General features: G+C 36.7%; 1 protein-coding gene across 1 annotated transcript; it reads right to left on the minus strand.

The window, feature by feature from the left end:
* Positions 1-11,291: 11,291 nt before the first annotated feature.
* LOC124251459 (olfactory receptor 10J1-like) lies at positions 11,292-12,221 on the minus strand. The gene has a single exon (XM_046684274.1). The coding sequence runs from the start codon at positions 12,219-12,221 to the stop codon at positions 11,292-11,294; it is 930 nt and encodes a 309-aa protein (XP_046540230.1).
* Positions 12,222-23,688: the final 11,467 nt, after the last annotated feature.

Below are 23,688 nucleotides of genomic sequence, written 5' to 3' on the forward strand. Positions count from 1 at the left end.
AATGTTCTATGGATGTCTGTTCTAGTTGGTTCATAGTGTTGTTGAAGTCTTCTATTTCCATGTTGATCTTACGCATCATTGTTCTATCCATTAGTGAATATGGAGTATTAAAGTATCTAACTACCATGATTGAATTGTCTATTTCTCCCTTCAAATTTGTCAGTTTTTGCTCCATGTATTTTGGGACTCTCTTGTTAGGTACGTGTTCAATTTATAATTGTTATGTCTTCCTGATAGATTGAACTTTTACCAGTATAAAACGTCCTTCTTTTCCCCTGCACCAATTTTGGTCTTAAAGTCAATTTTGTCTGATATTAATATAGCCATTCCAGATATGTTTTGGTTCCTGTTTGCATGACATGTCTTATTATACCCTTTTACTTTCAACCTATTTGCGTCTTTGAATCTATAGTCTGTCTCTTGTAGGCAGCATATAGTTGTATCACATTTTTTTAAGCCATTCTGCCAATCTCTGCCTCTTGATTCCATTGTTTAATTTATTTCATTTTAAGGTACTTACCAATGAGGTAGGATCTACATTTCCTATTTTAGTATTGGTTTTCTATCTGGCATGTTTTTTCCCCTCTAGTCATCCATTATTGCCTTCTTTTCTGTTAAATAAATATTTTCTAGTGTAACATTTTAGTTTCTTGTTTTTTCTTTACTAGGTTTTTTGAGTTATTTTGTTAGTGGTTGCCCTAAGGAGAATTACAATTAATTTTTTTACCAAAAAACATCTAATTCTTATTAATCCCAACTTAATTTGCATAGGACACAGAAACTTTTCTCCCATATAGCGCCATTCTCTCACCTCTCCTTGTGCTATTATTGTTATATGTATTTCATCCTTATATATTTTTATACAATACAAGTCCATCAGCACATTTTTGTAGTTATCGCTTTATGCAGTTCTATTTTAAATCAGATAGGAGAACAAGAGTTGCAAACAAAATATATCTATATTGTCTTTTATGTTTACCTATGTGTATATATTTTTGTCTTTTTCCTGACTTTAGTTGGAATGCTCAAATGTTTTGTCATGAAATATGATGTTTGATGTAGACTTCTGATAGATGCTCATAGGTAAAGGAAAGTCCTTTTTAGTCTTAGTTTGATAAGAATGTTTATGATCAACTGGATGTTGGATTTATGTCTGTTTTTATGTTTTTCATCTTTTGAGAAAGTCACATGAATTTTATCTTTTAATTTGTTAATACAGTAAATTATTTTGATAGATTCTTTTAATATTCAATCATCCTAGCATTCCTAGTGAAAACTCGTCTTGGACATGCTGTTTTATTTAAATTATGGATTCCTGTAGTTAAGATTTTATTTAGAATATTTGCTTCTATCTCTAGGAGACATTGATGTTTAATTTTGTATTTTTAACTGCTTATTTCTGGTTTGACATAAAGTTTTTGAGTCTAGTGGCCTCGTGATTCAAGTAGGAGAGATTCCCCTCTTTTTATAAGACCTGAAAGAATGTTCATGTATTCTCTTACAGGTTGGTCTCAGGTGTTTCTCTTAACTAGGAGTGGAAAAGATATTTTGACTACCATTTTCACTCTTCTTCTTTATTTCTTTTTTGAGGAAGATTAGCCCCGAGCTAACATCTGCTGCCAATCCTCCTCTTTTTGCTTAGGAAGATTAGCCCTGAGCTAACATCTGTGCCCATCTTCCTCTACTTTATATGTCGGACGTCTGCCACAGTATGGCTTCATAAGTGGTGCGTGGGTCTGCTCCCGGAATCCAAACTGGTGAACCCTGGGCTGCTGAAGCGGAATGTGTGAATTTAACCACTACACCACTGAACCAGCCCCTCATTTTCATTATTCTTGATTATTGGTTGTTCATTTTCTAATTATTCTGAGGCCAATATTATAAGAGTTTATTTTTATTAAAATTGTACATTTAATCTATGTTTTCAAATTTATTGATCTAAAGTTTTTCATGCTATTATCACATAATTTTAACAATGTTATTTGCATCACTAATTATATCCTTATTTGTAGTTTTATTTAGGTGGTCCTTTTCTCCTTTGCTCTTGATCATACCTACCAAAACTTTATATTTTAATATTTCAAGTTCTAATTTTTATTGTGATTTTTACTTGATTCATTTTAAGCTCTGTTTAATTATTTACTTTTTATTTAATTATCTTTGGATTAATTTATATTTGTCATTATAAATGATATTATTAGTTTTTTCACTTTCTTTGGATTTATTTTGCTCTTCTTCTAGGCTCTTGAATTAAAAATTTAGTTTGCTTTTATATGTTTTTCTAAGAAGTCCATCTTCGATTATAAATTTATCTCTGGATTGATTTGAATGCACTGCTCTGATTTTGCTAGCCTGAATTGTCTTTTAATTCCAAATGGTTAATGCTTTTAACATTTTTATTTCCTCTTTTACTCATGATTTTTTTCAAAGTATATTTTTATATTTGCAGATGTAGGGGGAGTGGTGGGGAGGGGATAGCAAGAGGGAGGATTGGGCAGTTTTTGTGGCTACTTTCCTAAATGTATTGCACTTATTGTGAAATCAGGATGTATGTGTTGAAATTCGTTGAGATCCCTTTGGTCAAATTTTTGTGAAAAATTCATGTGTCTATGAAAATAATTTTAAATCAAGCTTGTTAATTGTGTTGTTAACACTTGTTGATGTTTTATTTTCTTGCATTTTGTCTGCTTTACAGGTTTCCAGAAAATGTTTATTAATGTCACTTAAATAATTATACAATACCTGTTTCTCCTTGTGGTCTGTTTGTGTTTGCCTGATCTGTTTTGAACCTTGGCTGTTAGGTCCACATCAGTTGATGGCAGCTGTATATTCCTGGTGGATTATTCCTTTTAGCAGAACTAAATGTGCTCTTTGTTCCTTTTAGTGTTTTTTCCTTCGAGAATTTTGTTTAACTGATTTCGTATACTTATTATAAGCTTATTTTTGCCTTCTTATCTTGAGTTTTCCTTTTATCATGTTCCTCCTTGTTGTTTGTTTCTCCTCCTCAGCTTTTAATTTGCTTGACCGGTATCTCTATTTTATATGCTGTCTACTGGTTTGAAGTTTTACATTCTCTGCCTTTTTACCTAGTAATTACCCTTAAATTTTTTTATGTGTTGCCTTTCAGTTTTAGAAATAGTGCACGTACAGAGTTTAAAATTTCAAATATTAAAAAGGAAAAAATTTCTCTACCCTTTTCTCCTATTCCCTAGAGGCTGCCTGTATTGGTGAGGTATCTCCAGAGAAACAGAACCAATTGTGTGTGTGTGTGTATATGAAGATTTATTTTCATGAATCATCTCGCATGATTATGGAGGTTGGCAAATCTCACATCTATAGGGTGGGTCTGCAGGATGAAGATCCAGGGAAGAGCCAGTTCATATCTGAAAGCCATCTGCTGCTGAATTGCCTCTTGCTCCTGGAAGGTTAGGCTTTTGTTCAATTCTCTCCTTCAACTGATTGGATGAGGCCCACCCACATTAAGGAGGACAACTTACCTTACTCAAAATCCACCAATTTAAGTGTTAATCTCATCTAAAACCCCCCTCATGGAAACATCCAGAATAATGTTTGATCAAATATATGGGCTCCATGGCCCAGTCAAATTGACACACAATTAATCATCACATTATTTTCAAAAACTTTATGTAACTCCATTTTCACTTTCCAGCTCACTTACAAACACACACACACACACGCACACACACACACACTTCCTCTTACCTCTTTCACAAAATATGTTTATATTCTGATTTTGGGTGTCATTATTTAGTGTTTAAATAATAATGATTGAATGAATACTATTTGCAGCTGATTCATGTCATACACTGTAATTATATGTCTCTTGAGCAAGAAAGCCAGTTTCTTTTGTATGGTCTACAATATCAGGAACCTCTTCATTTCCTGTTCTTTCTCTTTTCATGGAGCAGGTCCTCCCTGAGCTCTCTGCCTTTGTTCTCCAGTTTTGCTCAGTTGCTCTTTAGCTGATGGGGTGGCTATGAACATGGCGCCTCCCTTCGATTCCAGCCTGGGAGTTCCTCTTACCTCTCCTCTCCCACGTTTCCTGTCTCCCTCTCCCTTTATCTTCTTTCTTGTGTACTTTCATTTTAATGGTCTCCTGAGAAAGAGAGTAGAGGCAAAAATTTCTTGAGATCTTACATGTTTTAAAATATTATTTTATTTTCACATTTGATTGATAATTTGCTGAATTCAGAATTCTAGTTTGGGAATAATTTTCCTTACAATTTTTAGATCACTGGTTCAATCCTTCCAGCTTCTGGTGTAAAGTCCAAAGCCATTTTGATTCTTAATCCATTGCTTAGTACTATATTTGGTTTTTTTTTTTATCTTGAAGCTTTAAGGTCATCTTTTTAACCTAGTTTTCAGGTACTTTATCAAGATGCATTTTCCTGTGAGGTCATGATTGTTCGTTTTTAATGTGATAGTCATTTGGTCTGGAAGTTCATGTACTTTTGCTCTTTGAAATTTTCTTTTACTGTTTCTTTGAAACTTTCACCCTCTCTACTTGCTCTGTTTTTATTTTTGAGTCCTATAAGGTCAAATATTGGACATCTTATATTTATCTCCAGTATTCATATGTTGTTCTCTTACTTCACTCCTATTCATCTTTTTGTTTTGCTATTCAAGTCATTTCATCAAATTTCTCTTGCAACTCTCATATTTAATTTTTATTTAATAAATAAATGTATTTTTAATTTGTAAAATTATTGTATTTTAAGTAAAAATGCATTAAAAATAACATATTTTTAATTTGTAAAAACTCTTTCTGCTTTTCAGAGCACACATTTTATGTAACACTGCTTTTATTTTACCAATACAGCATCTTGTCTTATGCTTCTGAAAATGTTAAATATATATCTTTTGAAAGCTTTTAATCTACTTCCTGCACTATATCTGATTCTTCCATATTCTTTGTTATCTATTTGTTAGGTTGATATCTCTTTTCATGTTGGTGATTGTCCTCAAATGCTTAGTGATCCTTGTTTGTCCACTCATAACTAAGAGTAATGTACTAACAGGCTGTTTGGAAACTCTGTGTGTGTGTGTGTGTGTATGTGGTGGGGTGGAATATGTTGAATGGCGGGCTTTATTTACTGGGGTAATAACGCTGGGTAATGTGATAAAGATGGCTTTATTAGGGCAAGCTTACTTTTTCAACATAAGACATTGAACTGTCTATATCTATGAATTTTGCTTTTGAAATGCTCAGTTCCCCGGGGGGAAATCCTTCAGTTTCCTGATTGGGAGCTGTGAGCCTTATCGTCAATATACTGACAGGTTTGCTGGTGTTCTTTTACCTCTTCCCCACTTTTTTTTTTATATCACCTCATCTCGGTAAGTCTCTCCAGAAAGTCTCTCTTCAGCCTTCTGCTCAGGTGGGGAAGAGGTTCTGATTGTATAACATCTCTTAAAAATTTTAAAGCAACTCCATTTTTCGGGCTAATCATACACTCCTATGTTCAGAAGTACTTACTTCTTCCTTCTCCTGAATGCTTCTGGCATTCTAATTGCTAAAACATTGGCATTTTTGCTGTGTTCTCTGCCTCAGACATCCCCTGAGTGTTCTACATCAGCATTCTCCTAGGTGCTAAGTCACACAGGAGTCAAGAACAACTTATTAATCTGCTTTTCAGATCCCAAAATTTTGTTTCACACTCTTTTGCTGTCATCTCCTTTCTTTCTTTTGCTATGGAGGTAAGCCTATTCTTAACACAAATTTAGTAGGGTTTTGGGAAAAAGCCACAAATAATGCACATGTAAAATCTGTGTTTCATCAGAATTCCCTCTACTCTTAAATAATATTTAACAGATTCCTATAACTTTTGTTTTTTTGTTCTAAATGACTAGTATTAGCCAATATCATAGCTTCACATTGAGCAAGAGAAGTGAATTTAATTTTCTTATAATAGTTTTACAAAAAATAAAATAATACTGCTTTTTAGGTCAGCGCTTCTAGTATCAGTTTCTTCCTTCTGTATTTATGTCCTATTTCCTTCCCCCCCCATCTTTGTTATTGCTAGATTCCTGCATCACTGTCATATCTCTTTCTCTCTCCAAGCTTTGCTTTTGTCTAGAAACCACCAAAACCATTCTAATGCTTCCCTTGGGGCAAGAAGTGATGGGGTAGGCTGCTTTTTATGGACAATAGCCTCTGTTGCTTTCCCCTGGGGTTTCTTATTGTTCTTGTTTCCCTCCACCTCTGGGTCTGAATTAACTTTTGTGTTGCTCCCAATTTTTGTGACTGGACTCTCTTTTTCACTCCCACATACGTCTGAGATATCTTATCAATCTAATTACATTTATTTTGAGTCTCTATTTCATGCCTCATATTTGCTCAACGTGCCTCATAGTTTCTGTCCACCAAAAATTCCATTTTTGTTTTTAAACACTGGCTATAATCCTACTTAAACATTTTTCCTATCACTTCTAGAGTTTGGGAGGGATGGATTTGGGGAGTTTGGAGAGGAGAAATGCTATATATACTCATATATGTCATAGTGAACATTGGAAGAACAGAGATTCCATTTTCTTCTTAATAATATTCTGAAGCTTTTTTCAAAGAGTGAGTTTTGCTTTTATGATTACGAAAAATACCAACTAACATACTGCTATTTCAGAATCCAAGAAGAAATAAGTGGCCTCCTTCTCAGGTGCTCTCCTACCATTTCAGCCAGCTTGGTGTGTGACTCTTACATGCCACATTCCTTACGGCATCGATATCTTCTCATCTTTTCCCCAAGTTTAACCAATCACACTATGGGTACATCAAAGTTTGACTTTGCATTTGGTATTTCGCCAAGATCTGCTATTTGCTTGCTGCTTGGCTAGAGCCTTTACAACATCAATGGCTGAAACCCTTGTATGCCATTTTTTTGGTATCCCTGAATTTGTAAGCAAACAGTGATCATGTGATAGCATAGGTTGTTATCTCTAATCAGTCTAACAACATCAGCAATCTGAATAAAGCAAGTCATTTGGATTCTTAAAAAATATTCAAGTATGCATTTTCAAATGTAGTTAATCATTCTGTGACTTAGACTGCAATAGCTTTATATAATTTACATGTTAAAATTCTCTCAATCTATCAAAGTATACATTATGTTTATTATTACAAGAGTAAAATGTAAGAATAATTGATGAGGGGGCCAGCCCCATGGCTGAGTGGTTACAGTCGTGCACTCTGCTTTGGCGGTCCAGGGTTTCGCTGGTTCAGGTCTTGGGCTCAAACCTAGCACCACTCATCAGGCCATGCTGAGGTGGTATCCCACATGGCAGAAGTAGAAGGACCTACAACTAGAATATACAACTATGTACGGGGTCTTTGGGAAGAAGAAGAAAAAAAATGGCAACAGATGTTAGCTTTGGGCCAATCTTAAAAAAAAACAAGGAATAATTGATGATCATTGTGAGAGTTAATTTTCTGGACAAATTTAAGAGTTTTAAATAATTAAATAAATAGGAAAATAAGTCAATATTTCATATAAATATTAAGAGATAGTGTGTTAATTATTAGATAGCTTTAGAAAGAGTATAACTTTGTAAAGCCAATAAATATTTATAAAATTTAAATATACAAAGCAGAATAATAAAAATTAGATATCAGAATTCAATCTTTATAAAGTTGTCTGGTGTTCTCTATTTACATTAAATAAAACAACTTTTAAGCACTGTATTTTTAGCTTCCTAATTCCATTTAAGTCGTGAATCTTATCAATTTTACAGATGAATTTACAGCAGGATTTAAATTTTGCCATCAAAATCAGGTATGACAGTATCCAGGATAAATTATTTTCACTTCATATCTAATAAAGAATATGAAGAAAAGAAGAATGTGTTAGAGAAAAATGAGGTATTTCTCCCAAGATATTTTGCTTCTCTACCAATCTCAGTTTCTCATTTGAAAAGTAAGCCATTTACCTAGATTTCAAATGTGTGTTTTAGTGACTACTGGAACAATCTAGCAGCTACAATGAAGACTAAATTTCCCTCCTCTGAGGTGTCAACCCTTTAAATATGATTACCGAATGTTTAATAATGAAATTTCAATGTTATTAAGTTTTTTATAAGATTTTAATTTTATTTCAGTCTACCAGAAATACAGTATGAAGGTATTTGGTTTCAACATTGACTTCAGTTGAATATTTTAACTCTCAACTCTTGAGTATGTAGTCAAAATATGTATTAGGTACACCTCTATTCATTAACTTTACTTAAATAAAATTAAATATACAACAGAATAGACTAGAATGAAAAACATGAGAATGCATTGCCTGTCATAAGGCAAAGTACTGTTTTGTGAATGTTTTGTTTCAGTTTCTATATGTATGTACACACAGATGTACACATGCCTATCGGGTTATGTTACAACATACATTCTTATTGAGGGTTGTGGGTCGTGGTAAAGAATTTGAAATCCACTGAACTAGAAGGAGGGAGAGTGCTTGATGTGGAGCAGGAGGACTGGCGTTAACTGCTGAACTTGCTAACAAAAGATAGTAATGTAAAGTTCGGAAATGTTTTTCTGTAAGAAACTACAAATATATGACTTCCAGACTTAATGAAGGATCCAACAGTAATTAGAACTTAAAAGTATGTAGGAGGAAGGTAGGAGTCAAAAATTAATTAGTGAAATAATATAAAATGGCCAAGAAAAATTGGATAGGTAAGAACATAGGGATCATGCTAGTTAATAATAACAGTAGTGATGATGATGATACGTTATGTTTCTTAACAATTCCTGTGGTTACCACAGCAGTTTCTACCCTATTTATTCTAGAGTAAGTTGATTCTTTCAACAGCTTAATGGGAAAGACAGAGCAGGCATTGGTAACCCCATTTTGCAGATAAGGAAAGAGTCAGTACTTTCTGAGGGATACACAGCTGGGAAGGACCAAAGATGTGTCTTAAATTCAAGTCTTCTTGTGATTTTGTATTCTCCCTAACAAAAGAAACCAGCAGAAACATGAAGAATGGAGCCCACATGTCTAGGGGAAATAAGCGCAACAATCACTTTCTGTTGCTGTGAGCTCACTGAAGCAGTGTCAGCTAAACGACTGAGCTGTGTCTGGAGGATCACCCAGAAGCGAACTTCCCCTCCTCATTCTCCAGGCTGTCTGAGGAAAGAGACTCTATCTTGAACCAGGTGTAGAAATAAGAGTGATGGCAGGCAGAGAAAAAAGCCGAATCAGAAATCTCTGAGGCAGCAGTCCCCTCAGATGGATGAGATTGAGCTCTCTGGGTTTGGTAGACACAATTAGAAGTTTACAGAGATTATAACACTTTCCTTACTGTAGTAACAAAAAGAATATTTGTCCCTATTTTGTCATTTGCAAAGGATTTTTACACTTATTGTCTCATGTGTTTGCCATAATAAACTTTTAATATAAGTTTTATAGTTGGGGATATTGCAAGCTTAGAGAAGTGAATAACCATTCAAGTATGTATGGTCAATAAGAAGTAGAACCAGGACTCAAAATAGAGTCTTTTTCTTACAATGCTTGTGTTATATCCACTTTGCTCTGCTGACCTCCAAAAACTGCTACATAACATTTTAAATAGTTAAGTTTGTAAATATAGATTATTATTGAGAAGGTTGACCAGAAAGGACAACACTTTCAAGGCTACAGTCTAAAGCAAATTTTTAAAAAACACTTTTTATTTACAGAGAAAAAGTAAAAGTGACCATTGACAAACATGAGGTAACTTTACTTTGTGTTCTCTTGGATTTCACCAAAAATCTCCAAAGAAAACCTTGAATTTATGTAAGACTGAATCATAACGGGCTATTTATGAAATTAAATTATTTGGACTGAGCCCTAACTTTGGAAATTAACATAAAAGAGAACACAGCCTGTGAAAAACGCATCACTTGGTACAAGTGAGACATTAAACGGTAGGTGGAACTGCCCACCTAGCTAAGACTTGATGTAGTCACAACATCACTCACTGCCCATTTCACACTTTCGTTCATAAAGACATCATGGAAAATGTTCACTACAGTAATGTATGAGTTTGGAGGTTGGAGTGTGAGGGAATAATTTCTTCTTCATTAGAGGGTACATAAAAAGAGAGATGCTTCAGTTTGTGTTCCAAAATGAATAGAAGAGCACCCTGGCTGAATGGGCAGTGAGGGTGGCAGTAAGCGATTTCCATTAAGTGGCAATAAGCTATAGGAAGGTATGAGTATACGAAATGGGAAGTGGGAAACCACAAGTCACTAGGTATTACTGGATTGTAGGCTGTGTGGAGCTGGATGATAGGCTAAAGGGAGGGTTCCTGGAAATGGAGGTGACTAGGGAAAGATGACATATTAATTCAGGTCCTGGATGGTCTTAAATGATGGGATTGATGGTCTGAGTCTTTTTCTTTTGTTGAGTCACTGAGTTACCACATGGCTACATTTTCCATACCCACCCTAATCCTCCCAATCCTCTTATCCGGATAATCCTTGGTGTAGATTCTCTTTTACTCCCATCCACTGGTAACTTCTGTCCATTCCACAAACATCTCCAAAGGCAATACCAATTTTTTTTACAAGGTGAGTCAGTCACAAATAATATCACCAACAACTGTTGTATATTCTCATAATATAAATGCCAATATGATTACTTGATGCTACTGCCTTCTTTGACTAGATCACCAAGGGATTTTAATTAACCTTCCAAAAATGTTTCTCTTACATGATTCTGAAAACTTAGGCCTCCATTTTCCCATATGGCCAAGCTGGAACTTATGTGAAAAAGATATAGAATTCAAGGGCTGATGAATTTTACAGATGGTTATTTATCTCTCATGTCCATTTATTTATGGTGTCTAAGATGCAAGGCATTTGAATTGTCCATAAAGGTATGACTTCACTTAGGTGATAAACATGTGTAGCTCTAACTGGGTAAGGAGAAACCCCATGCCCAAAAAAGAGTGTTATAGAATATGTTTAAAACTTTAGCCCTGCCCTGGGGCGGCGTCCACTTATTAATTCTTTCTACTTCCTTGATCTCATTCTGTTCCAGGCTGCCCAGGGAGCCCATCTACTTCCCAGCGTAATTGAATTCTTTCTCCTATATTTGATGTCCCATACCATCCATGTTCTCTTGTGAGATGCAGGATTGCTTGTGCTTTGGAAAACCTTGTCCATTTCTCCAGCAGCTGAATTTGTAATCCTTTTGTTCTCTCCTCCTCTCACTTAATCACTGCTCGTGACTGTGGGCGCTGCTCTGCTTTTCCCTCTCTAGAGAATCTTCTAAGACTCTCATTGAAATAGGCCCATCTTGTCAGGAAAGCTTCTTGCTAATGACCCGGAGCAGAGCATCCTTGACCTCTTTGTTCCTCAGGGTGTATACCACAGGGTTCAGTAAGGGGGTGATGACGGTGTAGGTCACTGAAATCAGCTGATCCTGATCCCTAGTGTTCTCTGACTTGGGCTTGAGGTAGGCAATGGAAGCACAGCCATAGTGGACAACGACCACAGTGAGATGAGAAGCACAGGTGGCAAAGGCCTTCTTCCGGCCCTCAGCAGAGGTGATCTTGAGGATGGTGGAGATGATGAGGATGTAGGAAATGAAAACCAATCCCATGGGAACCAGGATCACTAGCACACTGATGATCAAAGTTAGGATCTCATTGACAGTTGTGTCAATGCAAGACAGCTTCATCACAGGTTGGATGTCACAGAAGAAGTGGGCCACCTTCGTGGTACAGAAGGGCAGCCTGAACACAGCAGACACCTGTGTCATGGCTACAATTAGGCCAATGCTGCAGGCCCCCCATACCAACTGAGTACACACCTTCTTGTTCATGATGACAGAGTACCTCAAGGGGTTGCAAATAGCCACATAGCGGTCATAACCCATCGCTGTGAGTAGGAAGCAATTGTTGATGGCCAGAGTGGTGAAGAAGAACATCTGAGTGGCACAACCTGCCAAGGAAATGGGCTGACTCAGGCCTATGAGGTTACAGAGCATCTTGGGAATAATGACAAGTGTGTACATGGTCTCTGAAGCTGAAAGCATGTTGAGGAAGAAGTACATGGGGGTGTGGAGGTGATGATCAAGGCTAATGATGGTCACAATGATGATATTGCCTGCCAGGGTTAATATGTACAGTACAAGAAATACAACAAAGAGGGTGAGCTGGTGCTCATGGAAGCTGGAGAAACCCTGGAACGTAAACTCACTCACCAAAGTATGATTCTCTTTCTTCATTAAATCATATATAGTGTCTAAGAAAGAAAAAATTATATAAGGAACCTAGGTGGATGGTTTCCGTCAAACAGTAAGCTGGGTAAATTCTCTTGGTTAATCTGCCTCAGGTCTCTGCTTATTTATATTCCCATCCCTGCTTATTTCTTTGGGAAATAAAGAATGGAGAAATATTCTCTTCTCACTAAAAAGAAAGTACGTGGCTTTTAGAGTCAAATGCTATAAACTTATATCCTAGTTCTACCAGGTGCTAACTTATCTTGGGTAAGGAATTAACATCGCTAAGACCAGTTTCCTCATCTTTATATGAGAAACTATATGATCACAACTATATGATTACAACATCTATCCAACATCTATAAACAAACCAAATGATTACAACATCATAGAATTATTCATAGAAACATTTTAAAATAAGTATCATACTTACAGCAGAATTCAGAAAATTATTGAATCCATTCATGTTCAGTGTGTCATTCAGAACTCTAGGCTCTGTGGCCACCTATTCATACCTGAGCTTCTAGGGTTTGGGTAGAGTTCTTGTTACTATGGTTTACACGCTGTATTCTCATTCCAGTCTTTTAACTCTGATGGTGCTGACGCTCTCTTCTGTCCTCCACTCCTCTTCCCCAGATACCACTCATTTTCCAAGCCACACAAAGCCCATGACCTCTGAAAAAATCTCTCCCGCCCCTGCTCTGGCCTACATGTCCTTGCCCTTGTAGGTAGCATAGAACTGTTTACTGGCTCTTTTGCATTGAAAGCACCTTATAGTGCATTGTGATTACAAACTATGTTCACATACATTATTTAATTTCATTATCATCCAGTGGATCAGGGAGGACAACGATTCCTGTTTCTCTCCAGATGCAGAAACTGTGCATCAGCATTGTTTAGGGAATTGCCCACAGGCATACAGAAATCAAGACTAGAATCCATGTCTTCTGATCCTATGTCCATTGTTCTTCCTACTACACAAAACAGCATAATAGAACTGCCCCCACCACAGCTAAACTGTATAGTGTTTGAGAATAGGGACCACATATGCCAACTCTTTATGACCCCAGTGCGACCACTGCAGTGTAGGGCATAAATATCTGCTAGTAGAATCATTACAGGTCATTGCTCCATCAAAGAAATTGTCCATTAGGAAGCAGAATGCTGGGACACCACTGTGAGGTTTTCTTCAGAGAAGAAGAGTAGTAAGTGTTTTTAACCTCTATCTCCTTTTCCCTGCTGTCTATACCTGTGACAGCAATAAACTAAAGAATTAAGCTAAATTTTAACATTGGAATTATAACACTAGAAGAAAGCATGACACTATTAATATCTAATTGGAAAATATACAAGTAGTGCAACTTTTCTAGTAGCCTTTATCCTATTAATAAACAACATATAATTATGTAACAGGTTAGCTATAAAAATATATTCAGTAATAGAATAGATGGAGTTGTCTAAAAAGTGCATTTTTCTGGAGTGAAGCAAATTAGCCACATTGCAAAATGATTTACTATAGAGTAAATTTCAAAGGTAGGCTTCTTTAGTGTTTTTACAATTAAAATAATCTATTTTTCAGAAATCTACCATTTTTAATAAAAAGACTACAAAATGTTATTTGTAAGGGATTGGGGCATAGGTACGCTTCAGCTTCTCGGAGCATGCTATGAAGAGAAATGATATGAGGTTGCAGACAACCAAAGTGTATGTTAGATGCCAGGGACCATTTCCTAACAGGGAAAGTTGTTTGGCCTTGATGTGTGTACCATGGTAAGTAACTATAAATATGCTCCGTGGGGCTTTATAAACAATGTCTCTGTGGATTATGCTTTTTCTGAAGACAAGAATATAGACAAGGAAGCATAGCTGATAAGTGGCAGAACCACATTCTTTTTTTCTTTGAGGAAGATTAGCCCTGAGCTAACTGCTGCTGCCAATCCTCCTCTTTTTGCTGAGGAGGACTGGCCCTGAGTCAACATCGGTGCCCGTCTTCCTCCACTTTATATGTGGGACACCTGCCACAGCATGACCCACCAAACGGTGCCATGTTCACACCCAGAATCTGAACCAGCAAACCCAGGGCCTCCGAAGCCGAACATGCGAATTTAACTGCTGCGCCACCGGGCTGGCCCCAGAACCACATTCTTTATCACCATATTAGTCAAGATATTCTTTATCCTGGGAAGTCATGATTCCTTAGGATTAGCAGGGGATCTTTGAAAGTGGTCAATCAAGGATAAAGGAAAACCAGCATTCATAGACACCAGGACCCTTTCCAGCTTAATATAATTTGACCCTTTAACAACAATAAAACCCATGCTTGTATTTTATCCCTCATATGGCTCTTTCTGTAAATCATTGAAAGCTTTTTCCAAATCTCACTTACTTTTCTCCCTGCAAATCTGTGGCTCAACAGAAAAATGGAGGTAGAGGTCAGAGGTGTGGCCCATTGGTGGCAAATATTCACAAATAAAGGTCATGAAGAAGAGACACTTCAGTGTGGTCCTTCCACCTGCCCTCAGGCCAGTCCAGGGAGGGAGGTAGAAGGAAAGTTGCAGGGGGCTCCTTGAATACGAGTTATTTCCTCCAGCTGCAAGAGGAGATTTTGACGCCCAAGAAAGGCTCTCTGAGGATCATCCCTCAACGTTTCTGGGTGCCATTTCCTGGGCACCCTGGAGAGTCACCCTGGGGCTAGAAGGAAGCAGACAGCTGGTGCCAGGGGACCTCGTTATGTGTAGGGCACATTTACCAGATTACATGGGTTTATGCTTTGGGTACTTTTCGCTGCGTGTAGAAACAGCAGTGGCTTATTTGTCAGATTTTATTTTTTAAATAAACATTCTATTTTTATACAGTTGGGCCTTGAAAAACCATGGTTACAAAGCCCAAGTGAGCTCTAGCTCAGCCACTGTCTTGGGATTTCGGGAAATCATGCAGCTCTCCCCATAGTCAACCCTACTCAATATTAGAAGCTGTTTTTCTTCTGCTGCTTCTTTTCTGGAATTAAAACAGCCAAGTCTGGCTACAGTTTTTGTCCTTTGGGATTCAGAAAGGGAGACCAAATCTCAATAGACGATACAGATGTCTCTCGAAGGCCAGGAGACTACTGTGTGTCCTACAAACCTGAGCCAGGGTTTCATCCTAGGGGACCATCAGGCACATGGTTAAATGCACTGGGCTTCATGAGGCCAGTCTGGTGTTATCTCAACACTCGTTTCCCTGCCCTAACCACAGGCACCTTCCCCCGCCAAGAGAATCTTATTCTCGCTATTGTTTTCCTTTTATATGCATCCTTATCCACCTCTGCCAGATCCCAACAATTCTTCTCCAAATTATTTTTTCCACACTTGGCACAAAAAAATGAAATGCCTATATTTCTATATTGATGAACTCAAAAAATGCCCGTTGTACTTCTTACTTATTTTTTGTATTCCCTCCTCTTTCTTCCTTCTCTACTGAATTTTTTATGGTAACTTTAAACTTTAGAAAACTATAAAAGGAAAAGTTTACAGGAGTATAAAAATGTTAATGTTTGCTCTTATCTCTATCAGTTTCAAGACATAAGAAGAGGAAATATTGGCCAAATTAGAGTTTCTTAAAAAACTAAAATTTTTTTTAAATTAAATTATCATTGATAAATTTAGCATCTCAACTTCTTTCCTTGTTGTTTATGGCTGAATAGTATCTTCACAGGCATTAAAGCCTTCAATGGTTTGGGGTCCAAGTGTGATTGGATAGTCCCCCATTTTTGAGTCCCCGTGCTGATTAAACCTGTGTTTTTCTTTGTCTGCTCTAGTGAGAGAAGAGCCATATAGTCACCCTAGTTCTCACAGGAAACACAAATCAGCATTGAGGCATAAAGAAGCTCCCTCCTCCAAATGGGAAGGGGCTATAAATCCTCTTTCACGGGAGACAATCAGCACAGCTCTATCAACATACGATCAGCGTAGGGACAACTATGTATTGATACAGTCTGAGATCTCTGTCAAAAATTAGGAGGCCATGTAGGAGGAGGATGCTCTAGGAACCTCATTTTCCAGTACAGAAGGTGCCCTTTGACGTTTTAAAGGTTGAAAAATGAAATCCTGAAGAATCCTAGGTTTATGAATAACCAGGAAGGGAAGGAGGACAGTGGTTAGGGGACTGTTAGGAGGTGGATGGCCAAACAACCTCTGACTCCTGGTCAGCAGGTTTCTCAATGTATGGCTGGGTAAACAAGAGAAAGGGCTAAGCTCTAGGAAGTGCTATGTTCCTGGGAACTGTGCTCTGTGACTTTACCCCAGCGTAGCATTGAGTGGGTAGGACAACCATAGTTGTCCACCTGCATAGTTGCTGAACTGAAACTCAGATGTTCCAGTTTGTGGTCTAACAAATTACCCTGAACTTTGTGTCATGAAGCAGTAACGATCCTTTATCATTCATCTCTGTGGTGACTGGTCTCAGGCTGTTCTTACACAGGGTTTCTCATGTAGTTGTGGTCAGAAGTGGCTGTGGTTTGCTCACTTACATGACAGTCAGTTGATAGTGGCTGTTGACTGCAAATACCTACTCACAGCCCCTCTATTTGGCCTGGGCTTCCTCATAGCCTGGTCCTCTGGGTTCCAAGAACAAGCACCCCAAGAGACACAGCCTCACAGAAGCTGTATGATCGTTTATGATCTAGTCTCAGAAGTCACACAGCAGCGCTTTCACTGCACTGCATTGGTCCAGGCAGTCACAAGGCCCGCCCAGTCTCAAGTGGAGGAGATACAGATTTCACCTTTTAATCGGGGTGTGGCACACGGTAAGGAGAGCATGTGGAATGGGGGATATTGTGTCCATTTTTTGAAAATACACTCAACAGATGACCAGTGTCTTCTCGTGAACAGTTTAGGCTAGTTATCCTCAAAGGGAAACAGGAAACAAAATCAAAATTAAAATAACCGAACTCCAGACTCTCCTTACCCAGGTGTTTATGTAAATCTGATCACTGTTTTGGAATGCTTAACTTCCAGGGATTCTTGGAAGAATAAAGGGAAAATGTGAACACCCCAAAAAGGAAGATTTTAGATCTCCTGCTAATCTAACATTAGAAACTTGAGATGACATTAATGTGAGTTAGAACATAAAAGAGCTATACCTTGACCGCATTAGATGCTAACTGTAGAAGGCAAACAAAAGTTCTAAACAATTTCAAAATTAACAAAACTCTGGTTGACAAGATTCTGAAGCCACTAGTTGCAATTTGGCTGTAGGTTTTTGTGACCACCTGCAGGCTTGGGACATGTTCTGATCTTTATTACAAAGTATATTTTTTCTTTACCATTTTTAATATAACACTTTATACTTACAAACCACTATGTTTAAAACACGTAAGTTGTGAAGCATAACAATAAAATAAACAATTTGTCAGTTCATCACTCAACTCAAGAACTATACGCACTATTGTATTTCTTGTTTTTCCCACCTCCTCTTTCATCACACTGCCCCTCTCTCCTGGTGGTTACTACTATCCTGATTTTTATGTTTATTTTTGTCTTTTTTTATACCTTCTTACATATCTATGTATGTTTAAACAGTAAACTATTTAGTTATATCTATAGTTGAGCTTTATAAAAAAGATATACTATATATAGTTTTCTGAGACTTGCTTTTCAAAAAATTAAATGTTACATTTCTAAAATCCAGAGTAGAGCTGCAGTTTATTAATTTAACTACCTTACACTATTCCATCATGTAAATATAGCACAATATTTTTTACCCATTCTACTGGTGAGGGATAATGGGGTTATTTTCAGATTTTTGTTATTATAAATGGCAATCTTTCAAATATTTTAATACATGCTTTCTTGAGCAAATGTGCAAAAGTTTCTCTAAGGTCTATATCCTTTAGAAGAATTACTAGGTTGTGGAATATACAAATTTCCAACTTTACGAGAAAATACCAAATTAAATATTGAAGTGGTTGTACCAGTTCACACCATGACAAGGAAAGAATAAGAGGAGTTTTGGGTTGATCTACATGCTTTCAAATACTGTGTTATCAGACCGCCTAATTTCTGTCAAACTAGTGGGAGTGAAATGGTATCTCATTGTGGTTTTAATTTACATGTTCTTAAATAGTAAAGAAGTTGAACATCTTTTCAAAGTTTATTGGCCTTGAATGTTTTATATTCTGTAAAATATTTGTCCATGTCTTTGCCTATTCTTCTATGGGGTTGTCTGGTTTTCTTATTCAATTGTAGTAGCCTTTTATGTACTCTGGGAACCAAACTCTTGTCTTTAATATGTTATGCAAATATTTTCTACCATTTTGTGGCTTGTCTTTTCATTTTCTTTGTGGTAATTTTTATTGAACAAAAATTATTTTAATGTAGTCAAATTATTATTCTTGTCTTTCGTAGTTAGCATTTTTTGCACCTGAAAAAAGAAATTCCTACCTCAATGTCAGAATGATCTTCTTTATTTCCTTGTAAGCACATTAGTATATTTTCCATATTTCAATCCATCTGGAATTGATTTTTGTATATGTGGTAAGACAGATGTCCAAATTCATTTTTACTCTTTTAAATGGATAACCAACTATCCTAGCACCTTTGTTTGAAGAGACCTCCTTTCCCCACTGGTGTACAATCTATTCGCCATATAACAAGATTCTATATGAGCATGGGTCAGTGTGGGCACTTTCTAGTCTGCTCCATTAGTTGGTTTAACTCCCTGTAGCAAAATTATACTGTCTTAACAACTGTAACTTTATAAGAAATCTTAGCTGTCAGGGAGATCAACTCCCCTTACTTTAATTTATTTTTAGGTAGTTGGACCTTTGATTTTCCACACAAATTTTAGATCAAGTTTTTGGAATTGCATTAAATTAAAAGATCATCAGGGATGAATTGATATAGGCTATGTCTCCATTTATTTAAATGTCTTTAATTTTTGTTGGAGGTCTTTAAGATCACCATCAAGCTAGATGATTCCCTTAGAAGGACTCACAGGATACAGAAAAACTTTTGTAGTCATGGTTATGGTTTCTTACAGTGAAAAGATACCGATTAAAATCAACAAAGGGAAAAGGCGCATGGGGCACAGTCCAGGAGAAACCGAGGATGAGCTTCCGAGTATTCTCTCCCAATGGAGTCACAATGCAAAGTGACAGTAGGTGCAAAGTGTTGCCAACCAGGGAAGCTCAGCTGAGGCTTGGTGTCAGGGTTTTTAGTAGGGGTCAGTCATGTAGGCATGCAACACCTGCATTAATGACCTCAGGTACTCAGACTTCAGTCCTCCAGAGCAAAAACAGGTGTTCGCCATAAACCACATTGTTTGCATAAATTATCTGATCAAATAAGTATCAGATGGGTCAAGGCCTCCCGCATACAAAACACTTATGAAAAACAGAATAATTCGAGGGCTCAGAACTCATCTCCCAGGAGCTGGCCAAAGGCCAGTCTTAAAGACAAGCCTTTCTTGGAATGTGCAGAGTTTGAGCAGCCCAGTCCTGCTGCATTAACCCTTCATAAATATTTTTAAAGAAACTTTACAAATGTTTTCTTATATGCTTTTTAAAGTTTTTTTGAAACTTCTTAAAGATACAATTTCAAACTTATTGAAAAGTTGCAAGAAGTACAAAAACTCCTAAACATCTTTTGTCCAGGTACCCTAATTATTTATATTTTGTCCCACTTGCTTCACCATTCTTTTTCTTCCTTCCTTCCTTCTTATCTATCACTTTTCTTTCAAATCCCTTGAGGGTAAGTTGAAGCCATTGTATCACTTTACCTGTAAATGTTTTAGTGTGTATTCCCTAAGATCATTCTCTAACATAACCACAGCGTAGCTATTAAAAATCAGTGTATGTAAACAAGAGAGATACATACACATGTATATTAATTCAAATACAACAGTAATATTATCTAGTCCACAAGTCATATTTAAATTACCCCAATTATCTCAATAGTATCCTTTTATAGCTCACATTTTGCAATGTAGAATTCAATCCAAGATTACCCATTGCATTTTGTTGTCCTTTTTCTTTAACGTCCTCTTAGCTGAAACAGTACCTTGGTTTTCTTTGTCTTTCTTGACCTTGATACTTTTGAAAACTGCAAGCTAGATATTTTGTAGAATGTTTCTTAGTTTGGGTTTATCTGAAGAGTGCCTTGTAATTTTTCCCTTATATTCATCTTCAGTTCTTTTTCAGTTCTTTATCTTCTTTCTTTGTACTTCCTTTGGTTTAATCTCCTTCATGATTAGATTCGGATTATGAATTTTTAACAAGAATATCACAAAAGTGATGTATCATTCTCAATGCATCATACCAGGGGCCGCAAAATGTCAATTTGTACCATTACTAGTGATGTTAACTGTAATCTTTTGTTTAAGGAGGTGTCTATAAGTTTTCTCCATTGTAAAGTTATTCCTTTCTCTTTTTTAGAGGGCAATATATTGAGATTAATATCCTGTTCCTCATCAAACTTTCATCCTCCAGCTTTATGGTTCATTGATGATTTCCTAACTCCATCTTTCCTCCTATAGGTTGGCATTCTACTGTAAGAAAGAGATATTATTCAGACACTACTAGATTTTGATGGTATAGCTACTATATAATGTTAGATACTACAAACATTATTTACGTTGATGTTCAAATTATCACAGAATCGGCCAGTAGGAACTGCTTTAGTTAGGCTCCTATGTTCTTTTAACATGCCTCCATTATTCTTTAAGCACTTCTTTTTTTTTTTTTAGGAAGATCAGCCTTGAGGTAACATCTTCAGCCGATCCTCCTCTTTTTTTTTTGCTGAGGAATACTGTCCCTGAGCTAACATCAGTGCCCATCTTCCTCTCCTTTATATGTGGGACACCTTCCACTGCATGGCTTGTCCAGTGGTGTCTGCACCCGGGATCTGGACTGGTGAACCCCAGGCCACCTAAGCAGAACATGTGAACTTAACTGCTGCGCCACCGGCCGTCCCCTTTAAGCACTTCTTTATGCTCTAGACCAACAAGATGTTTCAGGCTTGTCTTGTACTTTCCCTGAACTGGCCTTGAAATCAACCATTTCTCCAGGGAGCTCTGGTACGTTTTAGAGGATAATTGTATTTAGAAACTAAGACCTGTGTGCTAGATGTACTTATTGCCGCTGTCATATAATTACTTTCAAACTTTCTCAGTGAAAAAACTAGAAAGTGGTGTGTGTGAGTGTGTGTGCATCTCTGTGTGTATTAATATCTATATCTTAAAAACCATGATTTCATAATGATATCTCCAATTCTAAAATAATATCTCAGAGCATATTTTAGTATTCTCCTTTGCATGTTTATAACTCCTTTCTCCAACAGTAAGAAAACTGGTTCTAATTATTCTCAATATATTTACACATGTGTGCAAGTCTAATATACATAGAAAGTTGTTTCTAAATTGCTACCCTTGCTACGTGAGAAACCAAACCTGCTGTGTTCTACGCATGCACCTGTGTGTGTCCTGTTTTATAATCCAAATGGACTGTAAAGAGTGTTGTAAAGAGAATCTCTGTTCATATATAATTGTACACTCCTGGGAGCCTATCTATAGGATACATTCCTGAAAGTAGAATTCCTTGGTCAGTGATACGTGCTTTTAAAAACTGAATAGCTATTGGGGGCTGGCCCCGTGGCCGAGTGGTTAGGTTCGCGCGCTCCGCTGCAGGCGGCCCAGTGTTTCATTGGTTCGAATCCTGGGCGCGGACATGGCATTGCTCGTCAGACCACGCTGAGGCAGCGTCCCACATGCCACAACTAGAAGAACCCACAACGAGAAATATACAACTATGTACTGGGGGGCTTTGGGGAGAAAAAGGAAAAAATAAAATCTTTAAAAAAAAAACCAAAAAACTGAATAGCTATTGACAAACTGAAACCAAAATAGGACGTGTAAATTTACACACTCAGCATACTGTTTGAGACTGCTTCCTTTCCCATATTTCCATCAGCCACGAGCACTGACCAATTCTTTTGATGTTTGGCAAGCTGATAGGTAAAAATGGTATATTATTTTTTCCTTTGAATTTTTATTTCTTCAATTATGAGTGGGGCAGAGTATCTTTTTATATGTTGATTAGCCATTTGTACTTCATTTGCTGTGCATGTCCATTTACATATCTTGCTTATTTTTCATATTGTATTGTCATTTTCTTATAGAGTTCTATAATAAGGAAATATGCATTTTATCATACATGTTGCAAATATTTTTCTTCCATTTATCATTTTTACTAAGTTTGTAATTTTATTAGTATCACATTTATGTGTTTACCAGGGCCTTCCTAACTCCAAGATTATTTTTATTTTTTATTTTTTTATTTTTTTGAGGAAGATTAGCCCTGAGCTAACTGCTGCCAATCCTCCTCTTTTTGCTGAGGAGGCCTGGCCCTGGGCTAACATCCATGCCCATCTTCCTCTACTTTATATGTGGAACGCCTACCACAGCATGGCGTGCCAAGCGGTGCCATGTCCACACCCAGGATCCCAATCAGTGAACCCTGGGCTGCCAAAGTGGAACATGCGCACTTAACTGCTGTGCCACCGGGCTGGCCCATCCAAAATTATTTTTAAAAGTACCTATGTTTTTCTTCTTTACTTCTTATGTTTCAATATTTGATTCATTGGGAATTTAATTGGTTGGGAGAAATAAAGTTAGGTATACTTCTTAAAATCAAATCAGATGTACCTTTTATGGCTCCCAATAACTATGCCATTGTCTCACCACCATAGATGAATAATAAAGACATCTTATGTTGATACTACATTATGTTACCATATGGTAAACTCCTCCCTCAATTATTCTTCTTTGGAATTTCCCTAGTTATTTTCACATTTAACAGTTAATGGTATTTTTATTGATTTCTCATTATATTCATAGAAATATAAGGAGAATAAACATCTTTAGTCTTTACAACACTGAGGCTTTCTATCCAAAGTGAGAATTAAAAGGAAATGTTTGTCTTCTTTTATGTGTTTCAGTAGTTTTAAATATTCTTCATATAGAAAATGCACATTTCCTATTCCCATGTATTTGATTATTTTTGTTTTATTTAGGAATTAGATATCTCCTTCCATTGTATTTTCAAAAGAATCATTGTTTTCATTGCTTATCTTTCCAACTCATTCTCACTGGTACCATAATCCAAATAATTCCTCAATTTATAAAGTATTTATAAAGTCCTACATTATATATCTACATTTGTTTCTATCATTTTCAGGGTCTTATGCTGCTGCCCCATCTGTCTTCACTTTGCTCCCTACCTTGTTAAGATTTCATAGACTATCATTTTAATTATTGCCTTGCATTCATCTTTAATTCACGTGCCCCTATCTTACTTGACATAATTACAACCTTGGTTAAATCAAATTTTCTTCTAGTGCAGAGCACTCATGCAGCTGAACTTCACTGGTGAAAAATATAGTCCTATGATAACTGGTCTTACTTAAAATTCATGACATTTAACACTAAGTGGGGTATTGAT

Source organism: Equus quagga, chromosome 13, assembly GCF_021613505.1.
Source record: "Equus quagga isolate Etosha38 chromosome 13, UCLA_HA_Equagga_1.0, whole genome shotgun sequence".
Lineage (NCBI taxonomy): Eukaryota > Metazoa > Chordata > Mammalia > Perissodactyla > Equidae > Equus > Equus quagga.

Bases quoted from the DNA above. Each gene is read 5' to 3' on its own strand.
- LOC124251459 (XM_046684274.1), bottom strand. From the start codon at position 12,221: ATGAAGAAAGAGAATCATACTTTGGTGAGTGAGTTTACGTTCCAGGGT.